Below are 26,565 nucleotides of genomic sequence, written 5' to 3'. Positions count from 1 at the left end.
TTTGGTAGGATAATGAAGCTAAAACCTTCAAAATACCGAAAATCGGGAGGTACCGTTCTATGGGGGCTATATGAAGGTGTGGACCGATACCGACAAAATTCTGGGGGAAAGTTTTATACCCCTAAAGAAGACTACGTACCAAATTTCAGCCATTTTGGTATGATAATGAAGCTAAAACCTTAAAAATACCGAAAATCGGGAGGTACCGTTCTATGGGGGCTATATCAAAACGTGGACCGATATATCCCATTTTCAATACCAACCATCCTGCAAGTAATAAAAACTTCTGTACCAAATTTTGACTCTCTATCTTTAAAATTGCGAGCTGTATCTTGATTTCAACAGACAGACAGACGGACGGACGGACAGACGGACATGGTCAAATCGACATAAAATTTTATGCTGATCAATAATATATATACTTTATAGGGTCTCCGACCAATATTTCGATGTGTTACAAACGGAATGACAAATTTAATTATACCCTCCATATGGTGGAGGGTATAATAATGAAATAGGTAAAGAAAATGAAAATGTGAGTGCGATTAAAGTTTTTAACAATTGGTCTGTTCCAGTACTACACATTTCTACACATTTTTACTCCGATAGCCGATTTTTCCTTTATGTTATCGAAAAAAATAGTAAAAATGTGTAGAAATGTGCAGTACTGGAACAAACCAAATATAAATTGTGTTATTTGCGTGATTTATATTTTTTGGTCATATGAAATTGTATGCTAGTGTGAACGCAAAAACTAAAAGTGGTATGGACTTTGACAAACATAAAGGACGTCGAATGGATAAAAGAAGTGACAGCTCATATGACATTGATAGATAGTGTAAACACCCCTTAAGTAGGCGAGGCAGCTTATGTACCCAGGCCTTTAGAACTATATCTGTGTTCCTTTACTTACCTGAGGTTACCATTTTTACCATTTGTTACCATTTTTAACCTGCAAAGCGTTCCTTAACCCCGAAAAGTGGCAAAACTGGAAGCAATTTTTAAGAGAGTGAGAGTGGAGAGAGCGAAAATGGCTTTCTCTTCTACCACAGGCTACCAGCAAAATTTCTGCATGTAAATGACAGAACTGATTTTTCGACTTTTGTTTGACGATTATTTCACAATGAAAAAGAAAATGGACGCAAAACAGAAGTAAATGTCGAACGCTGATAAAACTAAATTAAAAACTGTGAAATAAAAGACGAAAATTGATTTTTTATGTTTCTTTTCGACATTGCTGCCAGACCCACCATTTTTCCCTTCCTTTACTTTTCTGGTAAAAATGTTCATGAGAGAGCAATTTTGAGCAATTTTGACACCTTCCTCTTTTACCACACTTACCATTAAAAAAGTAAAGGAATAAAGCTTATATTTGTTTTGTTCTAAATAGTTGAGATGTCATATGCTACATGCGAGAAGAAAATAATAATACGTTTTGTAAACAGAGTGAATGAAAGAAACAAGGCTTGCTCGCGGCCTTAAGTCCCGGTCCACACTAGAACGATTTCAATGAAATAATTTTAAAAAATTTAGGCGTTCTTAAAACCAGTTACCCACTACTGCAATTTCATAAAATTACTTTAGTATGGAACTCGATCTAAGAACGCATAATTTCATTAAATTATTTCCTTGAAATCCCTCTAGTGTGGACCGGGACTAACGTGTGTCTAACAGAGCGTTTTTGTCTGTTAATAATAAATAACTAAACAACAAGTTAAAACGAAATAACAAGATACTGTTAATACAAATGTCAAACAGTGGATATGTGAAGGAACATATGATTAAGGTAAATTGTTTTTGTAAATATCACAAAGCTCAATGTTTTTATAAAAAGAACTTAAACAATATTTAAATAATACGAGAAGTTATCCTCTGTAGATTCAAAGTGATGGTTTTTGATAAAATTCAGGTACGGTTGTGACGTCTGGATCAGTGTTAATATTTTTGTGGATTACACCAATTGCAGATAAATAGGCCGTGTCAGACCAGGATGTATTCTTTTCGGTCTCATGAATCACGTTCATTAAGGAATTATCGTGTGTTGAAAGGCCGTCCACAAACCTCTTTAACAGGTAAAGTGCGTGTTTGCAGAACGGCTGAAATCCTGATGTTCTATAAATTTAGTTATTTGAGAACTTCTTTGTCGGATTTTCATAATGCTTATTTATGCATTTTCGCAGGATTTTGCGTTCGAATACCTCCAATTGGCCACTACTGGCGAAATAGCGAACAAGATCGGATATCCGTGGAGAAGAATGGATCTTATTGCAACTTTGTATAAAAGTAACTTCGTACTCTGTGGTAAGTATTTGTTGTTGAAGAAGATAGAAAACCGTCCAGCGACCCGCTTTGCTTTTAAAAGTGTTGAGCGAACGTGTGTGTTGAACTTCATTAGATTATTAAAATTCATTCCCAGATATTTAAAGGAGGAAGCAAATGGTATGTTAATTCCGTGATGAGAATGGTGCAACATTTTGCTCAGTGGGACAACTGATTTATGACATTTACCTGACGCGTTCCGTATGCAAATGGCAGTACTTTTGGCAGCATTGATTTTAATGCCCCATGTCTTATAGTAGTCGTCAATTATAGCGAGATGTGATGCTACCATATTTAATGCAGCGACAGGTGATGTATTGTGGGCATATATTAGGCAATCATCTGCATAAAGTATGGCCTGAAAGTTCTCGTTGATGTGAGGAAAGTCATTGAGGAATAAATTAAACAGAAAGGGGGCCAACACGCTGCCTTGAGGAATCCGCTGCTTATTTGACCAAGTGGTGATGTATAATTTTGGATTTGAACTAAAAAGCGAAGATTTTCAAAGAAGGTTTTGATAAGTTTAATAATGTATGGATCCTAATCCAAGTCTATCAGTTTGTATAAAATTCCTTCATGAGATACGGAATCAAACGCTTTTTCAATATCGAGTGAGATGGCGACAGTACAAGTTTGGTTTCGGAGATTTCTGATGATGTCATTATGGAACTTCAACAGGGCATGTTCTGTCGAGTGGAACTTTTTGAAACCAAATTGTAGATCTGATACTGGTTCAATGATGTAATTATTTTCAATTTTTTCTTTTAGAATATGCTCAAAAATCGGAATAATTTTTGCCCTCTCCAATCTGAAGGAAAATATCCATTGTTTATGCAATGGTTAAAAAGGCAGGAGAATAATTCTATGGTTGAAACTGGGAAATTTTTTTATAAGTCCCGGTCCACACTAGCGTGAATTTCATTAAAAAATTTCATGAAATTAGGTGTTCTTAAATCGAATTCCCCACTACAGCAATTTTATGATTTTACTCTACTATGGACGTCGATCTAGAGACACATAATTTCATGCCAAAATTTGAGTGAAATTACTGTAGTGTGGCCCGGGACTAATAAAGTTCGAGACTCCATCTAATCCGCTTGATTTTTTGTTATTGATTCTTGAGATAATGTTTTTTACATTTTCAGGATTTATAAAGTGCTGCGTATCGCTATTATTTATGGCAGGAAAGTCATTATCAAAAGAAAATATATGACGTGGGACCAGGTTCATAAAATTTGAAACCTTTGTATAGAGGTCAGATACTGGGCGTTCTGTGAGCGAAGTTAGACGAATAATAATCTTGAAAATGATTAGCTATTGTGGATGAATCGGTTATTATATTATTACCATGGGTAATATTATGACAAAATGGAGCCTTATTTTTACCAACAATTTGGAAAACTTGTTCAAATGCCGTGAGCCCAGGTTTGATATTTTGTAACTTATTGTTGAATATTTCGGCTTGCTCAATATTTACAGATTCCTTTATAAGGATTTTTAATAGCTGAATCTGTTTGGATAAAATCCTGTACTCACTACTTCTCCGATTATCAGTACGATGAAAGATAGTTTTTAATTCCTTTTGCCAGCAATGTTTGATTTTGTACAGCTTGCTAGTCCTTTCCGAAAGTGGGAATTTGCCATTGGTAATGTTATGCTTTTTTGAGTGAGCTGTGTGGATAGTTCTAAAAGCATTGTTGAAGTCTTGAATAATGATGTCAATATTGTCATTATCCAATGTTCAGTTTGACGGAGGCATGATACTACGCGATGCGGCATCCATGTCTATTCGAAATCTGTCCCAATTTGTGTCGCTGTATGAGATGAAACTGTGTGGTGCCTCTACAACCAGGTTTGCATTACCCATATCCAGAGATAAAAGAACAGGGTAGTGATCAGAGAAAGAAGACAATGTTTCCAGACTGAAATTTTGGTTATTTCTATTGATAAGCTCTGGACTTATTAGGAAGTGGTCAAGGAAAGATGGACCGTTTGGATATGAAGGCGATGAAGCACAAAACCGAACCACGTCCAAGGAATTGTCGTCCAGCCAACTCTCAAGAGCTTTCCCGTTAGAGTTATCACAGTAATCGCCCCATGATGTATTTTTGGAAAAATATCATAAATTTTGCAAAACTGTAGAACTTTATCCAAGTCCTCCCAGCAAAATTTGACGGAAGGAGTTCTTTGCGATGACGTGATTTCATGTCATCTTTTGCATTGGTTCAAAGGAAGTCGTGAAAGATCCGATCTTTTCATTAGGATTTGAACCAATGCAAAGGAAGTCGTGAAAGATCCGATCTTTTCATCAGCATTTGTACCCATTCCATCGATCCAATAGAGATGATGTTTGTGTTTTTATTTACACACCTGTTTATTTTCATTTTGGTATGTTCCAGTACTGCAAAAATCTACTAATTTTTACAATTTTTTCCGATAACATAAAGGAAAAATTGTTATCGTAGTAAAAATAAGTAGATTCTTGCGTTTTCTGGAACAGACCAAAGTTTTTAGAACTGTCGTCGTGATGTTGTCTCACATTTCCTGCAAAGACGTATAGCAATAAAGACCCGAACAAATGCATTTTCCAAAAACATATGATAATAGTTTCACATTTTGGATACAGATGGCTACACAACTTACTGGAATTGATAACAGCAATGCCAATCGTTTTTGATACCCATTTCTCGCGGCAGAAAGCATTAACATTGTGTTTTGTGGCTGAAATTTATTTCTTTACTTTTTTTATTGTTTATTTAATAAAAAAAATCAAAAGCGAATGCCGTCAAACTTGAGTTTTAATGTTTTTCTTGTCAATATTCCAATGAGTAACAGTTTTCGTTTAACAGAATGTTGCTATGATATCGTAGCAACAGAGGTTAACTCCCTCTACAGTTAAATTTTCACAATTGACTTTTCCTATCTTATAATATTGACATCTTTGTTTCCTGCATATCAAACAACTAAAACTTCTAAACAATTGGTATTATATGAAGTCCCAACCATCGAGCTAAAAATAGAATCGGACTGCACACATTGCTATTTTAAAAGTTCCCTTGTCTGTTCTAAATCTGACATAGAATGAAATCAATCAAATCTCGCTTCTTGGAATTTGAAAAAAAGTCCGAAACGAAAAGGAAGAAGAATCTGAAAATAAAGAAGAAACTACTTTTGGAAAGAAACAATTAAAAATAAATTAATTAAGCATAAATGGTATTTTCCATAAAAAGTCTCTCCTCCCCGTTCGTTACATTTTGTTCTTAGAGATCCCTAAAGCAAGCCGGGTTGTAGATCCCTACATATTTCCGTCACTAAACAAAAGAGTATAAATTACCATGTTGTTATAAAATAACAAAATTATAAAATAAAAGTAATTTACGAAATAAAAATACTTAAAGGAGTGCATGGAGTCCATGTTGAAATCTGAACTGGTGATGGGAAGATAATTGAAAAAACCTTTTGTAAGATGAAAGAATATCAGTTGCGGAGAACGGAGGAAGTAATCTTTTGCGTTGCAGTGGTGGTGATTACATTGCAATTTTGGATGTAAACTTTTGAAAAGTAAACTGATAAGTTAATTGTAGCTATTTCATGAATTCGTTTGAATTAATAAAGAGTTTTGTTTTTCATGAAAACCATATTTCAATACAGCATTTCCATTTTCCAAACAAGACATGAAAATTTCATGCCAAGGGGTTGGTGAAAATGACATGCCAAAGCATTGGTTAAAATGACATGTCAAAGCATGGGTGAAAATGACATGTCAAATCATTGGTATAAATGACATGCCAAAGCATTGGTGGAAATGACATGTCAACGCATTGGTTAAAATGACATGCTTAGGATCCAGAAAAGAACGTCATCTTTTGGGGTCCACGCTCATATAAAATTCATCGATGAAGATGCTAAAAAGATGACATGCTAGATCACTTGCACCCATGATTGAATGTCATCTTTGGCATCGAACATTTTGCTGGGAAGAGTATAAATTACCATGTTGTTATAAAATAACAAAATTATAAAATAAAAGTAATTTACGAAATAAAAATACTTAAAGGAGTGCATGGAGTCCATGTTGAAATCTGAACTGGTGATGGGAAGATAATTGAAAAAACCTTTTGTAAGATGAAAGAATATCAGTTGCGGAGAACGGAGGAAGTAATCTTTTGCGTTGCAGTGGTGGTGATTACATTGCAATTTTGGATGTAAACTTTTGAAAAGTAAACTGATAAATTAATTGTAGCTATTTCATGAATTCGTTTGAATTAATAAAGAGTTTTGTTTTTCATGAAAACCATTTTTCAATACAGCATTTCCATTTTCCAAACAAGACATGAAAATTTCATGCCAAGGGGTTGGTGAAAATGACATGCCAAAGCATTGGTTAAAATGACATGTCAAAGCATGGGTGAAAATGACATGTCAAATCATTGGTATAAATGACATGCCAAAGCATTGGTGGAAATGACATGTCAACGCATTGGTTAAAATGACATGCTTAGGATCCAGAAAAGAACGTCATCTTTTGGGGTCCACGCTCATATAAAATTCATCGATGAAGATGCTAAAAAGATGACATGCTAGATCACTTGCACCCATGATTGAATGTCATCTTTGGCATCGAACATTTTGCTGGGCTGTTTCATTCGCTGTACATGATAATTGCATGGTATGTAAATAGATCCTATCAGGCATTTTGTTTGGATACCATTTAATGAGGAATCTATTTGTGTGAATGCAGTACAGAAACCAACGCCATCTAGTACCAACCTGCAGTAATTAATGGAGCTTTTAATAGCAACAGCAACCCCAACGGATGAGTTATTTGTGATGAAATTGTAGCCATGTATCTTAATGCGTTTATTTCTTCGTAGATGCAGTTCTTGGATGAAGCCAATATAAATTTCAATGTTGGACAATGTGTTCTGAAGATCTATTTGCCTACTTGCGTCAGCAAGCGATCTGACATTGAATGTTAATAAACGTATTGATCTACCTACGATCCATATTTGTTTTTAACTTTATTTAGCAGACGCAGACATTCGGATTTTGCATCTGATTTGGACATGTTTGCATACTTTGAAAGGAATAAACTGACCTCTTGTTCCAGAGTCAGTTCTTGTGGCTCCATAAATAAATGCGACAATTTCAAAAATTCCTCAATTATTGAGGATTTTGGGTGATGATCGATTTGTTGTATTTGTTGTCTGCCAAATAGACTAGAAAATGTTTTTCCTGGGAATACTGACATGTTAATTGCTCGATTAACATTGGATTTGGCGATAGTTTTTTCCTCTATGGCTTTTGCTATTTTCTGCCGACGAGCATCAGCATATTTTTTATAAACAGGGCATCTTTTATAATTTGCCGGGTGACCGGGCTTTTGGCAATTCGCACAGAAGGGATCTTCCGATTCCGTACGGACTCGCTGGCATTGTTCGGTAGCGTGTTCCTGATGGCACTTCACAAATTTGAATGCCGAGTTCCAATTTTTTTGATAGGTGGCCCCATTTTTGGCACCGATGACATTGAATGTCGCTTTTTGGTTTTTTCCAATTAATCGACTGACTAAAGGCCTGCGTACATAAGCTGCCTTGCCTGCTTACCTTGCTTACTTCTGATAAAAGAATAAAAAAGAAAAGGGCATCCCAGTTCGAAATTTCCTCGGCCTTCTTTATTCTTTTATTTTTATTATGTCAAAAATGAAGCAGGAAAGCAAGCCAATCAGGCAGAGCAGCTTATTTACGCAGGCCTTTAACAACTCACGAATGTGATTTACGTCCCCGGCTTTCCTTCCTGGGAGTAATGTAACAGCGAAAAGTCCGGTGTCTCTATTTTTCTTTATAGTCCGGTCAAAATAGACATTGAAATAGCAAAAATTCCCACAAAGATGAATTTTGGTGGAGATCTAGGGTTTGCCATTAGAAGCAACGTCCTAAAAGTCCCCATCGATCCCATGTGTGCAAAACAAGTTATTCGGGGTCAAAGGTCAAAATTTAAGGGTTTTTAGGTTTTCGGATTTATTTTTTGAAAACGGTTGATCGAATCAGAAAGTGACTAAAGTAAATATTGTAGACAGAAAAATTATCTACAAGTTTGACCCTTATAAATTTTTTCTTAGAAGGAACCATTCTTGAGATATAGCTGTTCTAAAAAACATATGATTTTTATGCACTTATAAGGGAAATGTGCACATATTCAGACGAACCGGCTAAAATAAGCGAAGTAATCGGGTCTGTCCCCCCAAAAAATATATATTTTCTTGAAGAGCGAAATTATAGCTATCTTCTAAAAAAAATTCCAACAAAATCGGAGTGTGTTTAGTAGAGTTATTCAATGTTAGAGTCATTTTATGCAAAAATAGCCCATTTAACCCACATGTATAATCGAAAGCCCAACGGGAACGACCCCAACGAAAACTCTCGGATTTTTTTCACGTTTTGTCCGAAGGTAGGGTTTGTTGCGCTGATTACGGAAATGTATAATTTTCAACGGTTGCGGATCCGGTTCGCCGGCTATTAGACCCGAAGGGCCAAATTTAAAAACCGGGTTAGACCCGGTTCTACTGAACCGATTACTGCAAACTGGATATCGTTTGAAAGCTTACGGAAGTATCTAACACATAGTGTCTTTACTTTAACCGGTTCGCCTCATAATGTACTTACGCGGCTAATTTTTTATTTGACCTTTAGATCGAGATATCTCGAAAATGGTAAGTCTTTTTTAAGAATCATAATGACCAATCTTGTAGACAATTATTGAATCTACAACTTTTACTTTAGCGGGTTTTTGCTAAGTATTACCGTTTTTGAGAAAAACTAAAAAAAAAAACTGAATAATGCCTCCAAAAATGACCTTTGACCCCGAATAACTTGTTTTGCACACATGTGATCGATGGGGACTTTTAGGACGTTGCTTCTAATGACCAACCCTAGCTCTCCACCAAAATTCAGCTTTGTGAGAATTTTTGCTATTTCCCCCTTATACGCATGTCTATTTTGACCGGACTATTATAGAGTGCGGTGTCTTGAATTTTGTGACATTTTCGACTGTATCTGGAACAAGATTGTACAGCTCACGCTTTATTCGGTTGACGTCTGTCGCCATGTATAAACTTCTGATCAGCAGAGTTTCTTGTTTCAATTCATTCGGTGTAAATGAATTTATATTCTTTTCTTTGAGGATTGCCATCATTGATGCATGGACTGATGGATCTGCAAAATATAACTTGCTTTTAAATTTGTTAACATTTTTAATTCTGAATGAGAACTCGGGGATAGTGGATCTCAAGGAATCCACAAGAGCTTGAACGTCTACATTGTAAACAAAAATTGGCGGACACCATGATTTTACTCTCTCAGGTGCTGTTTTTTCTACATTGCTAGGACGGAGGGCGGTCGCTTTGGAGATTAACATCTGCCAGCACACCCAGAATTCCGAATTTGTTTTGGTCGTCAGGATTGTAGTTACCCAATCTCGTTGTCAAGTCAGATATGTTCACATGGATAGGGGACAAGGCGCTTTCCAGCCTTTGCCGCTTACGATCATTTACTTTTTCTGGTTTATTGGTTTTTGTTTGCGTTTTACCGATGGCACCGACAACTTGCGGGGTAGACATCACTTCTTCCTCCGCGACATCGAAATCTATGTCGTGTTGAATAGAACCTGGCAAGGTTGAGAATATATATGAAAACATTAAAAAATATTTAATTTTTTTGCGCTTAAAAAAGTTTACGTCCGAACTATAGAGATCTCATGTTGTCGAGTCCTGATAGATATATGTCACACTATGTGTACTACATTCACAGGTAGCAAATTTGACATCGCATACGACATTGATGGATAGTGTAAACACCCCTTAAAAGCATGGTAGAACAAATACAAGGTAAAGTTAATACTACAACAAATACAACTCGAACAACAACCACAAAGGAATTTGTTTTTGTTTGTAACGTTACTGCCAGTTGTATTTGTAAACAAAACAAGGAAATGTCTATAAATTATTGGAATTTAAAAAACTAATAATTTTTCACATTTGGTTGAATATTTTCGAAAACATGAATGAAAATTTGTTATATTTTCAATTTTTATGGTTCCACATCATTCCACTAAATGCATAAATTCTCGCAGAAAGTAGAATTCTTGCAAAAAAATTTGGGGTCGCTGGAAATTCATAGAAAAAGGAGAAGCTGTTTCAATGTTTTGTTTTAGAAATCAAAGAAGCACATGTTTATTAGGGCTTTATTTTTTTTAATTTTAACAAAATACCTCACATATTAACAAACGTTGTATCGCCTCTACAAGCGGGGATTTACTGCGATGCTTATCGTTCGAACTTGGAGGAGGTTACATATCATTGATATGAAGAAGTCTTTCTGGGAAATGGTTTTTTCCGAATGATATATTTTTTTTCTCAAAAAATATATGTCCCTAATGTACATCGAAATAGAAATGAACCCAGCAAAATGTTCGATGCCAAAGATGACATTCAATCATGGGTGCAAGTGATCTAGCATGTCATATTTTTAGCATCTTCATCGATGAATTTTATATGAGCGTGGACCCCAAAAGATGACGTTCTTTTCTGGATCCTAAGCATGTCATTTTCACCCATGCTTTGACATGTCATTTTAACCAATGCTTTGGCATGTCATTTTCACCAACCCCTTGGCATGAAATTTTCATGTCTTGTTTGGAAAATGGAAATGCTGTATTGAAATATGGTTTTCATGAAAAACAAAACTCTTTATTAATTCAAACGAATTCATGAAATAACTACAATTAATTTATCAGTTTAGTTTTTCAAAAGTTTACATCCAAAATTGCAATGTAATCACCACCGCTGCAACGCAAAAGATTACTTCCTCCGTTCTCCGCAACTGATATTCTTTCATCTTACAAAAGGTTTTTTCAATTATCTTCCCATCACCAGTTCAGATTTCGAAATGGACTCCAAATGCACTCCTTTAAGTATTTTTATTTCGTAAATTACTTTTATTTTATAATTTTGTTATTTTATAACAACATTTTGGTAATTTATACTCTTTTGTTTAGTGACGGAAATATGTAGGGATCTACAACCCGGCTTGCTTTAGGGATCTCTAAGAACAAAATGTAACGAACGGGGAGGAGAGACTTTTTATGGAAAATACCATTTATGCTTAATTAATTTATTTTTAATTGTTTCTTTCCAAAAGTAGTTTCTTCTTTATTTTCAGATTCTTGTTCCTTTTCGTTTCGGACTTTTTTTTCAAATTCCAAGAAGCGAGATTTGATTGATTTCATTCTATGTCAGATTTAGAACAGACAAGGGAACTTTTAAAATAGCAATGTGTGCAGTCCGATTCTATTTTTAGCTCGATGGGACGTCATATAATACCAATTGTTTAGAAGTTTTAGTTGTTTGATATGCAGGAAATGTAAGACAACATCACGACGGCAGTTCTATCAACTTTGGTCTGTTCCAGAAACTGCAAGAATCTACTTATTTTTACTACGATAACAATTTTTCCTTTATGTTATCGGAAAAAATAGTAAAAATTAGTAGATTTTTGCAGTACTGGAATATACCAAAATGAAAATAAACAGGTGTGTAAATAAAAACACAAACATCATCTCTATTGGATCGATGGAATGGGTACAAATGCTGATGAAAAGATCGGATCTTTCACGACTTCCTTTGAACCAATGCAAAAGATGACATGAAATCACGTCATCGCAAAGAACACCTTCCGTCAAATTTTGCTGGGAATGTATAAAATGTCATATGAAATTTGACACTAACACTACAACCCAGTTCAGTCAGCTGGGTATTGCTGCTACCTTTTCTTGTTCTACCATGCCTTAAAAGACGTTTAAAAGATGTATAGTTTTCTTTATGAGGATTTATATAACGTATACGCTTATTCTGTTTTCGACTTGAAAGGATCAAAGTGTAAAAATGACAATGCTGTTATATATTTTTGTACAAGGTATATGGACAAGGTAGCCGACAGTAATAACATAGGGCTGTTCCAGAACTGCAAGAATCTACTATTTTTTACTATAATTTTTTTATATAAAGCACAGCAGGCCAATAATCAACTGGCCTAAATCGGCTACCTTGATTATTGTGCCAGCCCTCTGTACTTATCGATAACATTGATTACGCTGATTAATTCGATTGCAGAATAAAATCGTAAAATCTTTTCGGTACTGATTGGTACTTGATACCCATTTCATATTTTGTTAATAATTTTGTTTGTGGATATATAAGCCCTTGATTTCCAAACCAATCAGTTTCGCATTTACCTCCTGAAGATCTTCAAACAAAAGATAATTAATAAAATGGTGAGTTGTTTAATAAAAAATGTATTCAATAAATATGTATCAACATAATCTGGAAATTCCAGCAAAAGATATTGTTTTATTAGACATTCTGGAGAATTAACTTTCATTTGACCTTTGCCGATTACGAATCTTTTGCAAATATGCCTTTTGTTTTTGCATTAAAAAATTGATGATTGTGGATAGACTTGTTTAGACCTTAAAATCACTTATAATACACGTTTATTTTGGAAATGTTTCCAAAAATATTGTAAATTCGATTTTGTTCGCGGGCTGATTTACGATATCTGTGTATTTAAATTTCTTTAAATGCTATATGTCATCCATCGGTTATTAGGGTGGAAAACTTATTTATTATTACGTCGGAATGTGTGTTTTGCTTTCCTTGTTTGTTTTGGGTATAACATGTGGGAAATATAAGATAACATCGATTTGCAAAAAGTATATATAAATGTGTGTATATTTATAAACTTCCTTCCTTGTGTGTGGATGAGGCGGTGGGTGAATAAAAATTCGTCGCATTATTTATGACTAGTCGTCGCATTATTTGTGTGCTATTTCAGTAATTTTGTTTTTTTGTTGCTTGTTTTTATTTCCGCAATTTAACGAAACGCTGGGGAAAATATATTTATGCCGTTTGAACTTTAGTTAGTTCATATGCAATATCTCGTAGTTAAGTCCAAAGTTTCACCTTGATAAAGTCTTATCATTATCAATCATTTCTACGATTATTTTTCTTTTTATTGTGGCCAATAAATGTATTTTGAATCTCGAATTCATAAGGACTTCAGGCTAACACTTTGAAAAAGGCATACTTCTTTACAGCAGATAGTTTGGACCAATAATTGTATGTATTATGTCAAACGTACACTTGAAGTTTATGAAATAAAATCATCCCCAATCTAAGGTAACCCGGCTATGATTGAGGTTGATTAACACCCATGTTTAAATTGCAGAAAATTGGAACATTCATTCTAAGTTCACACTATGCTGACGTGAAGGCATTTTCATCTGGCAAAATTGCAATGAATTGTTTGTTTAATTGGAGGCAAATCATTGCAATATGTATATCGTCATCATAAATGCCCGAAGACGTAACCCGCATGAAAATCGAAATTCGTTTTTCGTTCAAAAATAACAATCCTATTCATGTAATTAAATTTCGGAAAATTGTATAATAGGTATTGCACATTTTGTTGTAAGGACAGATATGAAAACCAAGCGCTTTCGCGGTTTTAGTTTCATTACTTATTCCCAATCGTTCACGATTGATAAAGTTCAAAATAATCGCCCTCATAAGATTGATATTCTATAAAACAGTGTACAATGTGTGTAAAATTTTGTTATTGTGGGTTACGTCTTCGGGCATTTATGGTGACGACATGCATATTCACAGCGCAATGTACAACACAGTCATACAATTTGCCAGGAAAATATTTTGCGAAACAAAATTGTACATACAGTTAAGCAACAAATGTAGTGCAAAGACCAAAATTGTAGAAATGTTTATTTTAGTCGTTCGTTTATGGCAACAAATTATGTAAAAACTATACAGGTTTCCGTGCAAATCTCTTGCTATTAGTCCTTAAAACAATATTCCGCCAAAATATACAACATTTATTTTCGATTTATAAAAAACAGACTAAAATAAAAATTACCTACTACTTTGAGGTGACAAAATATATGTATTGCAACGGGAAAATGCAGTACTAAAAATCAAATCATTTTTGCGCCTAATAATGGACTAACAGTATTGAATGAGATAACGTTCAGTGATAATAAAGTCGTCATGGAAGGTCTTCAGACAAATAAAAAACGCAGGTTATATTAACAATTAACAATGACTAATCGGACACAGACAAGTATGCAAAGAATGAATATTTAAGTCAATTGTATTGTCTGAAAATGGACCAATGTATAACAGTCTGATTTTCGTTTTGAAAACGTCAAAATACCTACATCTGGAAAGTATAAGGAAAAAAATAGACACCCAGTGCTGTGATTTGAAACGACCTACAACAGAGCACTGTTTCCTCCCTCAATAGTAGTGGAATGACTTCATTTTTACTAATACCGTGGTTACTATATTCTATATCAAGCAAAATATTTCGGGCCAAAATTCTGCTATTAACCCTTGTACAATTTTGTGGTCCATTTTAAGAAAAAGATTCGAAAAAGATCTTCCAACGAAAGATCAAGACTTACTAAAAATTGGGGAGGGGCTGCGCTTCTTGGCAAAGACAGTATACTCAGCGATTCCACTGAGTTGTCTTTGCATTTGCTTTTCTCCCTCACGTAATCAATGGTCGGCGCTGCCTTGGAGTGTAAAATGAATAAAGATCCAGTGAATATCCAAAGTGGATAGACAACTCGTTAAGGAACATAACTCTGGTAATTCTCCAGGAAACCATAGATTTGACAATATTTGCAGTTGCTAAGGCCATAAGCAATCATAGTGTAAATGAAGTCCTCGGAATACATTCTCCATCTATCGCAGCTTAGGAGCGTCAGATGCCACGACAAACCAGAGTAGTTTTGGCTCAACTACCCTCAGAATATTGCAGTCGCTTAAATTCCTATTGGGCAAGTATCGATAGCACAAAACATTCACCCAGAATGCGGCATGGGCGCACAACACACAGCATCGTTTCAACTGCCCTGCCAAACCTACTCATCTAAATCCAGTGGATCTGTGGTTACATCCCATCGAATCAACCACTTTCCTGGAACTGGAGATAGACCCAGAGCCAGATTGAGCAGAAGAACAAAACAGCAAACATACAATAATAAACACTGTTACAACAGCGACTGTATAATGAAAAATATTTTCTTTGTAATGTTTTTCATTTTACATTTATTTCCTTTATACCATTTTTCATTCTGCTTAGAATATACTTTATCTCTAAAGTTTCATTTAAAAGGATTTCATTTAAGTTGTCAATTTCATAGAATATCTGTCAAATCACCCCAGCAAAATTTGACGGAATGGGTTCTTTGCGATGACGTGATTTCATGTCATCTTTTGCATTGGTTCAAAGGAAGTCGTGAAAGATCCGAACTTTTCATTAGGATTTGAACCAATGCAAAGGAAGTCGTGATAGATCCGATCTTTTCATCAGCATTTGTACCCATTCCATCGATCCAATAGAGATGATGTTTGTGTTTTTATTTACACACCTGTTTATTTTCATTTTGGTATGTTCCAGTACTGCAAAAATCTACTAATTTTTACTATTTTTTCCGATAACATAAAGGAAAAATTGTTATCGTAGTAAAAATAAGTAGATTCTTGCAGTTTCTGGAACAGACCAAAGTTGTTAGAACTGTCGTCGTGATGTTGTCTTACATTTCCTGCATATCAAACAACTAAAACTTCTAAACAATTGGTATTATATGAAGTCCCAACCATCGAGCTAAAAATAGAATCGGACTGCACACATTGCTATTTTAAAAGTTCCCTTGTCTGTTCTAAATCTGACATAGAATGAAATCAATCAAATCTCGCTTCTTGGAATTTGAAAAAAAGTCTGAAACGAAAAGGAACAAGAATCTGAAAATAAAGAAGAAACTACTTTTGGAACGAAACAATTAAAAATAAATTAATTAAGCATAAATGGTATTTTCCATAAAAAGTCTCTCCTCCCCGTTCGTTACATTTTGTTCTTAGAAATTCCTAAAGCAAGCCGGGTTGTAGATCCCTACATATTTCCGTCACTAAACAAAAGAGTATAAATTACCAAAATGTTGTTATAAAATAACAAAATTATAAAATAAAAGTAATTTACGAAATAAAAATACTTAAAGGAGTGCATTTGGAGTCCATGTTGAAATCTGAACTGGTGATGGGAAGATAATTGAAAAAACCTTTTGTAAGATGAAAGAATATCATTTGCATAGAACGGAGCAAGTAATCTTTTGCGTTGCAGCGGTGGTGATTACATTGCAATTTTGGATGTAAACTTTTGAAAAACTAAACTGATAAATTAATTGTAGCTATTTCATGAATTCGTTTGAATTAATAAAGAGTTTTGTTTTTCATGAAAACCATATTTCAATACAGCATTTCCATTTTCCAAACAAGACATGAAAATTTCATGCCAAGGGGTTGGTGAAAATGACATGCCAAAGCATTGGTTAAAATGACATGTCAAAGCATGGGTGAAAATGACGTGTCAAAGCATTGGTGAAAATGACATGTCAAATCATTGGTGGAAATGACATGTCAACGCATTGGTTAAAATGACATGCTTAGGATCCAGAAAAGAACGTCATCTTTTGGGGTCCACGCTCATATAAAATTCATCGATGAAGATGCTAAAAAGATGGCATGCTAGATCACTTGCACCCATGATTGAATGTCATCTTTGGCATCGAACATTTTGCTGGGACCTGTTTTAAATGCAAGTGTAAAATTCGTTTTATGTTTCAACTCAAGGCAATAGATTTCCTGTTCATAATAATAGATACACTTCAGTTAAGCAGGACTCTCACTATATACCCTCCGTTGGACACCTGAGTCTGGCCAGGCCTTTTTCATTTTGTTTTGCATTTTAAGCAGGGTTACGATAAAGCTGTGGACCTGAGATTCCAGGTAGCTTCGTGAAATTTTCTTACCTTTCCAACGAAAGAAAAAAAGTCAAAAGGATCAACAGAAAAAGAGCTACAAGGATTTTTTACATACATATAACATTCGTAACACATGAGTCTGGCCAGAGCCCACCATTTTTTTATTGACAATTTTCTGAAATTTTCCTAAAATTAGATTTTTTCCCACAATATTTGACAAAATGAATATCCTTTAATAAAATTTGTCGCATTTCACCCTACCATGTCTTCAAAATTGCACATAAAAATGTCTCAAAAGTAGGAGATGCGTTTGAAATCAATAAATGTACCACAACCTAAAAAAATTCTCGCAAATAGGCCCAGCAAAATGTTCGATGCCAAAGATGACATTCAATCATGGGTGCAAGTGATCTAGCATGTCATCTTTTTAGCATCTTCATCGATGAATTTTATATGAGCGTGGACCCCAAAAGATGACGGTCTTTTCTGGATCCTAAGCATGTCATTTTAACCAATGCGTTGACATGTCATTTCCACCAATGCTTTGGCATGTAATTTCCACCAATGATTTGACATGTCATTTTCACCAATGCTTTGACACGTCATTTTCACCCATGCTTTGACATGTCATTTTAACCAATGCTTTGGCATGTCATTTTCACCAACCCCTTGGCATGAAATTTTCATGTCTTGTTTGGAAAATCGAAATGCTGTATTGAAATATGGTTTTCATGAAAAACAAAACTCTTTATTAATTCAAACGAATTCATGAAATAGCTACAATTAATTTATCAGTTTAGTTTTTCAAAAGTTTACATCCAAAATTGCAATGTAATCACCACCGCTGCAACGCAAAAGATTACTTCCTCCGTTCTCCGCAACTGATATTCTTTCATCTTACAAAAGGTTTTTTCAATTATCTTCCCATCACCAGTTCAGATTTCAACATGGACTCCAAATGCACTCCTTTAAGTATTTTTATTTCGTAAATTACTTTTATTTTATAATTTTGTTATTTTATACCAACATTTTGGTAATTTATACTCTTTTGTTTAGTGACGGAAATATGTAGGGATCTGCAACCCGGCTTGCTTTAGGGATCTCTAAGAACAAAATGTAACGAACGGGGAGGAGAGACTTTTTATGGAAAATACCATTTATGCTTAATTATTTTATTTTTAATTGTTTCTTTCCAAAAGTAGTTTCTTCTTTATTTTCAGATTCTTGTTCCTTTTCGTTTCGGACTTTTTTTTCAAATTCCAAGAAGCGAGATTTGATTGATTTCATTCTATGTCAGATTTAGAACAGACAAGGGAACTTTTAAAATAGCAATGTGTGCAGTCCGATTCTATTTTTAGCTCGATGGTTGGGACTTCATATAATACCAATTGTTTAGAAGTTTTAGTTGTTTGATATGCAGGAAATGTAAGACAACATCACGACGACAGTTCTAACATCTTTGGTCTGTTCCAGAAACTGCAAGAATCTACTTATTTTTACTACGATAACAATTTTTCCTTTATGTTATCGGAAAAAATAGTAAAAATTAGTCGATTTTTGCAGTACTGGAACATACCAAAATGAAAATAAACAGGTGTGTAAATAAAAACACAAACATCATCTCTATTGGATCGATGGAATGGGTACAAATGCTGATGAAAAGATCGGATCTTTCACGACTTCCTTTGCAGTGGTTCAAATCCTAATGAAAAGATCGGATCTTTCACGACTTCCTTTGAACCAATGCAAAAGATGACATGAAATCACGTCATCGCAAAGAACCCCTTCCGTCAAATTTTGCTGGGGGGTTACACTTTTATTTTAGACAATTATACACATAACTGGACAAAGAAAACCCATTACATAGCATTTCTGCTCTTTTCGTGGCGTGGATTGGTTCAAATATAGGATTCTCCATATAAATTAGAAGAAAATCCTTAGGATATATGCCTTCATTTCCCTATTGATATTATCGTTATTGCACTGCAATATGCTGGAAAGTCATTAAATAGACACTATTCATTCTGAATAATACCCTAAAATAAAAAAGTGCTTCAAAATGATATATAAATTGGATTTTCAACCATAGAGACAAGAAAACTACGAATTTTTTTACTTCGTAGGCATATGTCAGTTTCTACTAATTAGATAAAATTAATCAAATTTATTGTTTTTCGACATTTTTTTTTTTTTTTTTTTTTTTTTTGACAAATAGGATTTTTTATGTAAGATAAGGATCCTTTAAACATGTTGTAAAATTTTTTATACGAAAATGTTAATTAAGGTTACTAACCCAACCTTTACACATGCCAGTGACAGTTCGAAAAATTCAATACATACACAATATTTTACTACCTCAATTACATTTTTTGAATTGTCGACTCCACTGGCACTAGATTTTTCATGCCAGCAAAATTTTGAGCTGGCTGCCAATGATATGTCGAAAATGAAGAAAGAGTTGCCGAGACTATTTTTTAATCCATGTACATTTTGGTTTCTTTTAAGAATGCAAAGATTTAATGCATATTTTCAAAAAGATTAGGAAACACAAATAATACGTCTTGGCAGCTGCAATATATTAGTGGTTAGTAAAGACATAATTTTGATGTTTTTCATGCAAATATAGGTTGATAAATAATTTCCCCTCTGGGATTATACAATATTGAAAAGGCGGCAATACCAGATTCATTATGTTTATGATTGAAAACAATCTTTTTAAAACGAAATAAAATAAAAATAGTAAAATATGTTGTGAATTGTGTTTTGAATCTGAAATATAATGCAATTTTGTGTGTTATATGCGGCTTAAAATAATTTTGGAATTGAACTTGCACTGGCATGTGTAAACACACAAGAAAACTGCATGCCAGTCGAACACTTTTTCGGCATTTTCGAGTATAATACATGTACTCAATTGGCACCAATTTACTGGCATGTGTAACGGAAGTGTAAGAAACATGGTGCAAGACAGAAAGTGATACAATAATACCAACTGATGTCCTCATTTGCTGTAAAAACATATTTTTAATCAAGAATAAATAACAAATATTTCGAATCTATAAAGAATATACGTAGTTTTCTTCTGCCTTTTGCGGATATTTCGCGCAAAAAAATTTGACAGAAAATAGAAGACTACGGCCTGTATTCGCCCGAATTCGCCTTTTGGAACACCTTGTTAAATTCGCCTTGCTAACTAGGCGTTTACACCAGACAGTTTGTCTTCAAATACAACTCTGATTTACTAACACATACATAAATTTGTCGGCTGTCTCCCAGCTGTCCCTAATTTTTTCACAGACAGTAGGGAAGACAAATTTTTTGCATTATTGTGAAAATAAGTGAGATAATAATTGAAGTGTGTTTAAAACAAAGTAACATGAACAAAAACAAAATAAGTGAACGGAAAACAAAAAGAAATCGATGATTTTCATTCATGATTTTACAACTGTTTTTGCAGTTGTCTGAACGTCTACGTCACACAGGCACACTCAACTGTCCTGTCATGTGTAACCGCAGGGTAAGAAATATATGGTCTGTTCCAGAACTGCAAGAATCTACTAATTTTTACTATTTTTTCCGATAACATAAAGAAAAAAATGTTATCGTAGTAAAAAATAGTAGCTTCTTGCAGGTTCTGGAACAGAGCAATAAATAATTATATGAGTCTGGCCAAGGCGAATTCAGGCCGTACTCTTTATTTTCTTTCAAACATTTTTGCGCGAAATATACACAAAAGGTAGAAGAAAACGGTAAAACATTTTTCGCGAATCTTAAATACCCAGCAAAATTTGACGGAAGGGGTTCTTTGCGATGACGTGATTTCATGTCATCTTTTGCATTGGTTCAAAGGAAGTCGTGAAAGATCCGATCTTTTCATTAGGATTTGAACCAATGCCAAGGAAGTCGTGAAAGATCCGATCTTTTCATCAGCATTTGTACCCATTCCATCGATCCAATAGAGATGATGTTTGTGTTTTTATTTACACACCTGTTTATTTTCATTTTGGTATGTTCCAGTACTGCAAAAATCTACTAATTTTTACTATTTTTTCCGATAACATAAAGGAAAAATTGTTTTCGTAGTAAAAATAAGTAGATTCTTGCAGTTTCTGGAACAGACCAAAGTTGTTAGAACTGTCGTCGTGATGTTGTCTTACATTTCCTGCATATCAAACAACTAAAACTTCTAAACAATTGGTATTATATGAAGTCCCAACCATCGAGCTAAAAATAGAATCGGATTGCACACATTGCTATTTTAAAAGTTCCCTTGTCTGTTCTAAATCTGACATAGAATGAAATCAATCAAATCTCGCTTCTTGGAATTTGAAAAGAAGTCCGAAACGAAAAGGAACAAGAATCTCAAAATAAAGAAGAAACTACTTCTGGAAAGAAACAATTAAAAATAAATTAATTAAGCATAAATGGTATTTTCCATAAAAAGTCTCTCCTCCCCGTTCGTTACATTTTGTTCTTAGAGATCCCTAAAGCAAGCCGGGTTGTAGATCCCTACATATTTCCGTCACTAAACAAAAGAGTATAAAATGTTGTTATAAAATAACAAAATTATAAAATAAAAGTAATTTACGAAATAAAAATACTTAAAGGAGTGCATTTGGAGTCCATGTTGAAATCTGAACTGATGATGGGAAGATAATTGAAAAAACCTTTTGTAAGATGAAAGAATATCAGCGGAGAACGGAGGAAGTAATCTTTTGCGTTGCAGCGGTGGTGATTACATTGCAATTTTGGATGTAAACTTTTGAAAAACTAAACTGATAAATTAATTGTAGTTATTTCATGAATTCGTTTGAATTAATAAAGAGTTTTGTTTTTCATGAAAACCATATTTCAATACAGCATTTCCATTTTCCAAACAATATGAAAATTTCATGCCAAGGGGTTGGTGAAAATGACATGCCAAAGCATTGGTTAAAATGACATGTCAAAGCATGGGTGAAAATGACGTGTCAAAGCATTGGTGAAAATGACATGTCAAATCATTGTGGAAATGACATGCCAAAGCATTGGTGGAAATGACATGTCAACGCATTGGTTAAAATGACATGCTTAGGATCCAGAAAAGAACGTCATCTTTTGGGGTCCACGCTCATATAAAATTCATCGATGAAGATGCTAAAAAGATGACATGCTAGATCACTTGCACCCATGATTGAATGTCATCTTTGGCATCGAACATTTTGCTGGGTAAAGATATTGTATATTCTTTACAGAAAAGAAATATTTGTTATTTATTTTTGATTACAAATGGTCTGTTCCAGAACTCCAAGAATCTACTAATTTTTACTATTTTTTCCGATAACATAAAGGAAAAAATGTTATCGTAGTAAAAATTAGTAGCTTCTTGCAGGTTCTGGAACATACCAAATATGTTTTGACAGCAAATGAAGACATCAGTTGTTATTATTGTATCACCTTCTTTCTTGCACCATGGGTCTGGCCAGACCCATGTTGTTGTTGTTGTTGTAGCAGCATACAAACCTACGTAGAAGCATAGGTTTGATGCTAGGTTGGCAGCCGCTGGCCGAAACACTAGGGTTCCGGGTCAATCCGGTATGATAGAACCCGCTGCCGTGGGATTGGGCCAGACTCATGTGTTACGAATGTTACAAACAATATGGGTGTCCAACGAAGGGTTAATTAGTTTGTCAAGCCGATGATCCTCTTCTGTACGTGTGTGCTTGATAAGTGTGTAACAAAGCATCCCAGTTGGAAATTGTCATCAATGTGTCTTAAAAGGTGTCCCAAATCCATTGAAGACGGCTCGAAGACAGCCCTCTGGGATCATTGACGAACTTTTCACACAAATGTCGCAAAACTCGTGCATGACAAGTTGAGCGACGAGATAAGCGAAGTTGCCTTCAACGACGATACAATGGACATTGGCTTGTTCTTTGTCGTTGATGAATACATAGTCAACTTTGTCTTGAACTTAATCATTGATGACAGTATTATTACTTACTGCAATGTAATTATTCGTCTGTATACAGCATTTAGCGTTACGTTGTATGAAATAAATAAATGCAGACCTACGCTAAAATTTTTTGGTTATTTCCGGTCACAAATGAACTCGAAATGCTAAATTACAGACAATTTGGTTGAAAATGTACCACCCAACACATTCTAATAACTAAAGGGTTAGGTACTGTATATAAAAATCTATATTTCAAGAATTGTAACAAACACCTCAATTTCTCAATTGTAATTTGTAAATGCATTCAGACTACCTTGGCTTGGGTTTCGTCAATTCTTCACCATTGTTCATTTGTATATAATTTTAATCATTATAAATTCTTTAATTAATATACAATTTGTATTACTCTTTATCGTTTTAGGCTGAACCAATTCGTGTTGTTGTCACAGGCGCTGCTGGCCAAATCGCCTATTCGCTCTTGTATATGATCGCTCGTGGCGAAGTATTTGGCAAGGACCAACCCCTAATTTTGCATTTATTGGACATTCCTCCAATGGTTGGCGTTTTGGAAGGTGTCGTTATGGAATTAGCCGATTGTGCCTTACCATTGCTCCGTGAGGTTGTTCCAACCACCGATCCAGCTGTAGCATTTAAGGACGTTGCTGCTGCTTTCTTAGTAGGAGCTATGCCCCGCAAGGAAGGTATGGAACGTAAAGATTTGTTGTCTGCCAACGTGAAAATCTTTAAAGCCCAAGGCCAGGCATTGGATAAATATGCCAGGAAGGATGTCAAGGTTTTGGTTGTAGGAAATCCAGCTAACACTAACGCAGTAGTTTGCTCTTTTTATGCCCCATCAATTCCCCGTGAAAACTTCAGTGCTATGACACGTTTGGATCAAAATCGCGCTACCGCACAAGTTGCCGCTAAAGCAAAGGTTCCCATTAGTGCTGTTAAAAATGTAATTATCTGGGGCAATCACTCATCCACCCAATTCCCCGATGCCAGTCATGCTGTTGTCACTGTTGGCAATGCTGAAAAGTCTGCCGTGGAAGCTGTAGGAGACGCCGAGTTCCTAAAGAGTTCATTTGTTGAAACTGTCCAGAAGCGCGGCGCCGCTGTTATTGCCGCTCGCAAGATGTCATCGGCAATGTCTGCTGCTAAGGCCGCTTGCGACCACATGCATGATTGGTGGAACGGCACTGCCCCCGGCCAATTTGTCTCGATGGGTGTCATTTCTGATGGCAGCTACGATGCTCCTAAGGATGTTATCTACTCCTTCCCTGTGGAAATCAAGGACAAGCAATGGAAGATCGTCCAAGGATTGGCTTTGGATGACTTTGCTAAGTCAAAAATGGCCATCACTGGCAAGGAATTGTTGGAGGAGAAAAACGAAGCAATGGCCGTCTGTAATGCGGATTGACTAGCCGGCCCAACAGACTCAAAATTGTAAATCAACAGTTAAATAATTACTGTTAAGCACCAATGTTTGAGTAAGACATAAAATGTTAATGTTTCGACAACCCCAGCCCTTGTTATTGGATATTCTCTTCCCACAATGTTATGTTTGTTATTTCTAAACCAACACTTATATCTCATTTAAGGCAGTGATAATCACTGTCTGCAAAAATTATATGTATATTTAAACTTAGTGATATGAATTTGTAAACAAAATCCACTCTCACCCAATATTTTTTCTGTTTTTGGTTTTTTACGTCACAAATAAAATTTGTGTAATCAATTGCGATTCAAAAACAGATATATTCAATTTGTTTTCTTTCTTTGTGACTTCTATATAAGAACGCCAGTTTGGCACGCTGAGTATTTACTTGTAATGATACACACATATTTATATATTAATCCCTATTTTTGTAAAAATGTTTATTCTTCTCATACGAACTGTCAAATTTTGTAAAGCGCAGATTTTTAAATGAGGAATTCTTAACTATATATGGAACTCATTTAGGAAACATTAAGTCTATATTTCATCTGTGAGCTGAGCTATGGATGCCTAAATTATTACGAATATAGACGAACGAATAAAAATAAGTTACAAAAACAGGGGGTAACAGTGGCTGAGTTGGGCTTAAGGCCTAGGTACATAAGCTAGCTGCCTCGCCTGCTTGCTTCTGATAAAAGAATTCCCAGGAATTCCGTATTCTCAACGACGTGGGAGTAGCCAAAAAAGGGAGGAAATATTTCGAAATTCGAAATTAGTTACACCAAATTATAGCATACTTTTGTGGGCTGTAATTTTGTTTTATAATACATGCATGTTTGTTTTATAGTACAAAATGCATCTTTGCATTGAATTCACGGTTTTTGAATAAGCTAAGCAAACATAAATGTCAACTAATTCAACAACCGGTCATTAATTTATGAATTTTTAAGTGAATAAAGCCAAACGTAGTCAAACGTGAATTTTTTAATTGTTAGGCAAACATACTTTTTGTGTATAAAATAATAGGAACTTTTTAAGTTTGTAACGAATTTAAAAATTGTATGTTTGTGTCCATTCGGAATAACTTGAGTTAGGGGTTTAACGAGTATATCGCTAGTTTTTTTATTCCTAATGATCGTTAACCTCGTATTTTGCAGATTTGTTAAAAATTCAAAAAAGATAAATTCTGATACTTTTCTCGATTATTACATATTTTTGCGTACATATTCACATTTATTAGTCCATATTTACATTAGGCAATTGTCAGTTGGAAGCAGAGAGAGGTGAGGCATGTGGTAACGGTAACCCTTTGCCTCTCAACACCCTCTATAACCCTGCGTTTACAAATGACAGGACAGTTGAGTTCATGTATAAATTGTCAAAATCCCACAACTTGCCTGTGTGACGTAGGCGTCCCGACAACTGCAAAAACAGTTGTAAGATTTTGAATGAAAATCGTCGATTTCTTTTTGTTTTTCGTTCACGTGTTTTATTACATATTACTTAGTCCTCAAAAAAAACCTGAGTTATAAAACTAAACATATTTATTCCATAAAACTTACCAAACTCCTATTTATTTATCTTTCCCTATCTATCGGCTCCCCAGCCATAAATATAAGCAATATAGTATTTAATGTCCATGTTAACTATAATTCGCAAGTTAATGATCAAAGAATTCGACGCAAAACAAAAAAGCATAAGATGATATTAATTAGATGCAAAATGCTGAAGAAGTTTCAATCGAAAAACATTCAGCCCAATCATGAACATCATCTCACCGTGAGTTTTCTCACTCTCGCCTCCTCCCTTATTATAAACATCATAAGGGAGAACAAAACTCACGTTCGTGAGAAAAGTAGCTATCATAAATGTCAAAAAAGTGAGAATGTGAGACAATTTTCTCTCACCATAGAAATCAAGGTGAGTTGAACAAAAAAATGTAACTATGGACATTTTTTATAGAAAAAATCGACAAGAAACG

At 34.8% G+C, this 26,565-nt stretch overlaps 1 protein-coding gene and 1 long non-coding RNA gene across 10 annotated transcripts; both read left to right on the top strand.

The window, feature by feature from the left end:
* The first annotated feature begins 873 nt into the window (after positions 1–873).
* Positions 874–6,945, top strand: LOC141394284 (uncharacterized). 8 transcript variants are annotated; one of them, XR_012410314.1, is made up of 6 exons: positions 874–1,786; positions 1,866–1,909; positions 1,967–2,072; positions 2,181–5,880; positions 5,971–6,539; positions 6,630–6,945. It is a non-coding gene; the product is annotated as an uncharacterized lncRNA (long non-coding RNA). The 8 variants fall into 8 exon arrangements; XR_012410315.1 differs by having other exon boundaries at positions 1,766–1,786; positions 1,879–1,909; XR_012410312.1 differs by having other exon boundaries at positions 1,879–2,072.
* A 5,543-nt stretch (positions 6,946–12,488) lies between these two features.
* Positions 12,489–24,902, top strand: Mdh1 (malate dehydrogenase 1). Of its 2 annotated transcripts, none has more exons than XM_073968467.1 (2): positions 12,489–12,648; positions 23,568–24,902. In XM_073968467.1, the coding sequence occupies exons 1-2, from the start codon at positions 12,646–12,648 to the stop codon at positions 24,564–24,566; spliced, it is 1,002 nt and encodes a 333-aa protein (XP_073824568.1). In that variant the 5' UTR covers positions 12,489–12,645; the 3' UTR covers positions 24,567–24,902. The 2 variants fall into 2 exon arrangements, with proteins under 2 accessions (XP_073824568.1, XP_073824570.1); XM_073968469.1 differs by lacking the exon at positions 12,489–12,648 and adding an exon at positions 12,896–13,142.
* The last annotated feature ends 1,663 nt before the right edge of the window (positions 24,903–26,565 follow it).

This window comes from Musca autumnalis, unplaced genomic scaffold, assembly GCF_047663935.1.
Source record: "Musca autumnalis isolate F117 unplaced genomic scaffold, ASM4766393v1 scaffold_2, whole genome shotgun sequence".
NCBI classification, from domain to species: Eukaryota; Metazoa; Arthropoda; class Insecta; order Diptera; family Muscidae; genus Musca; species Musca autumnalis.
This window is presented reverse-complemented; position numbering and strand designations above follow the sequence as displayed.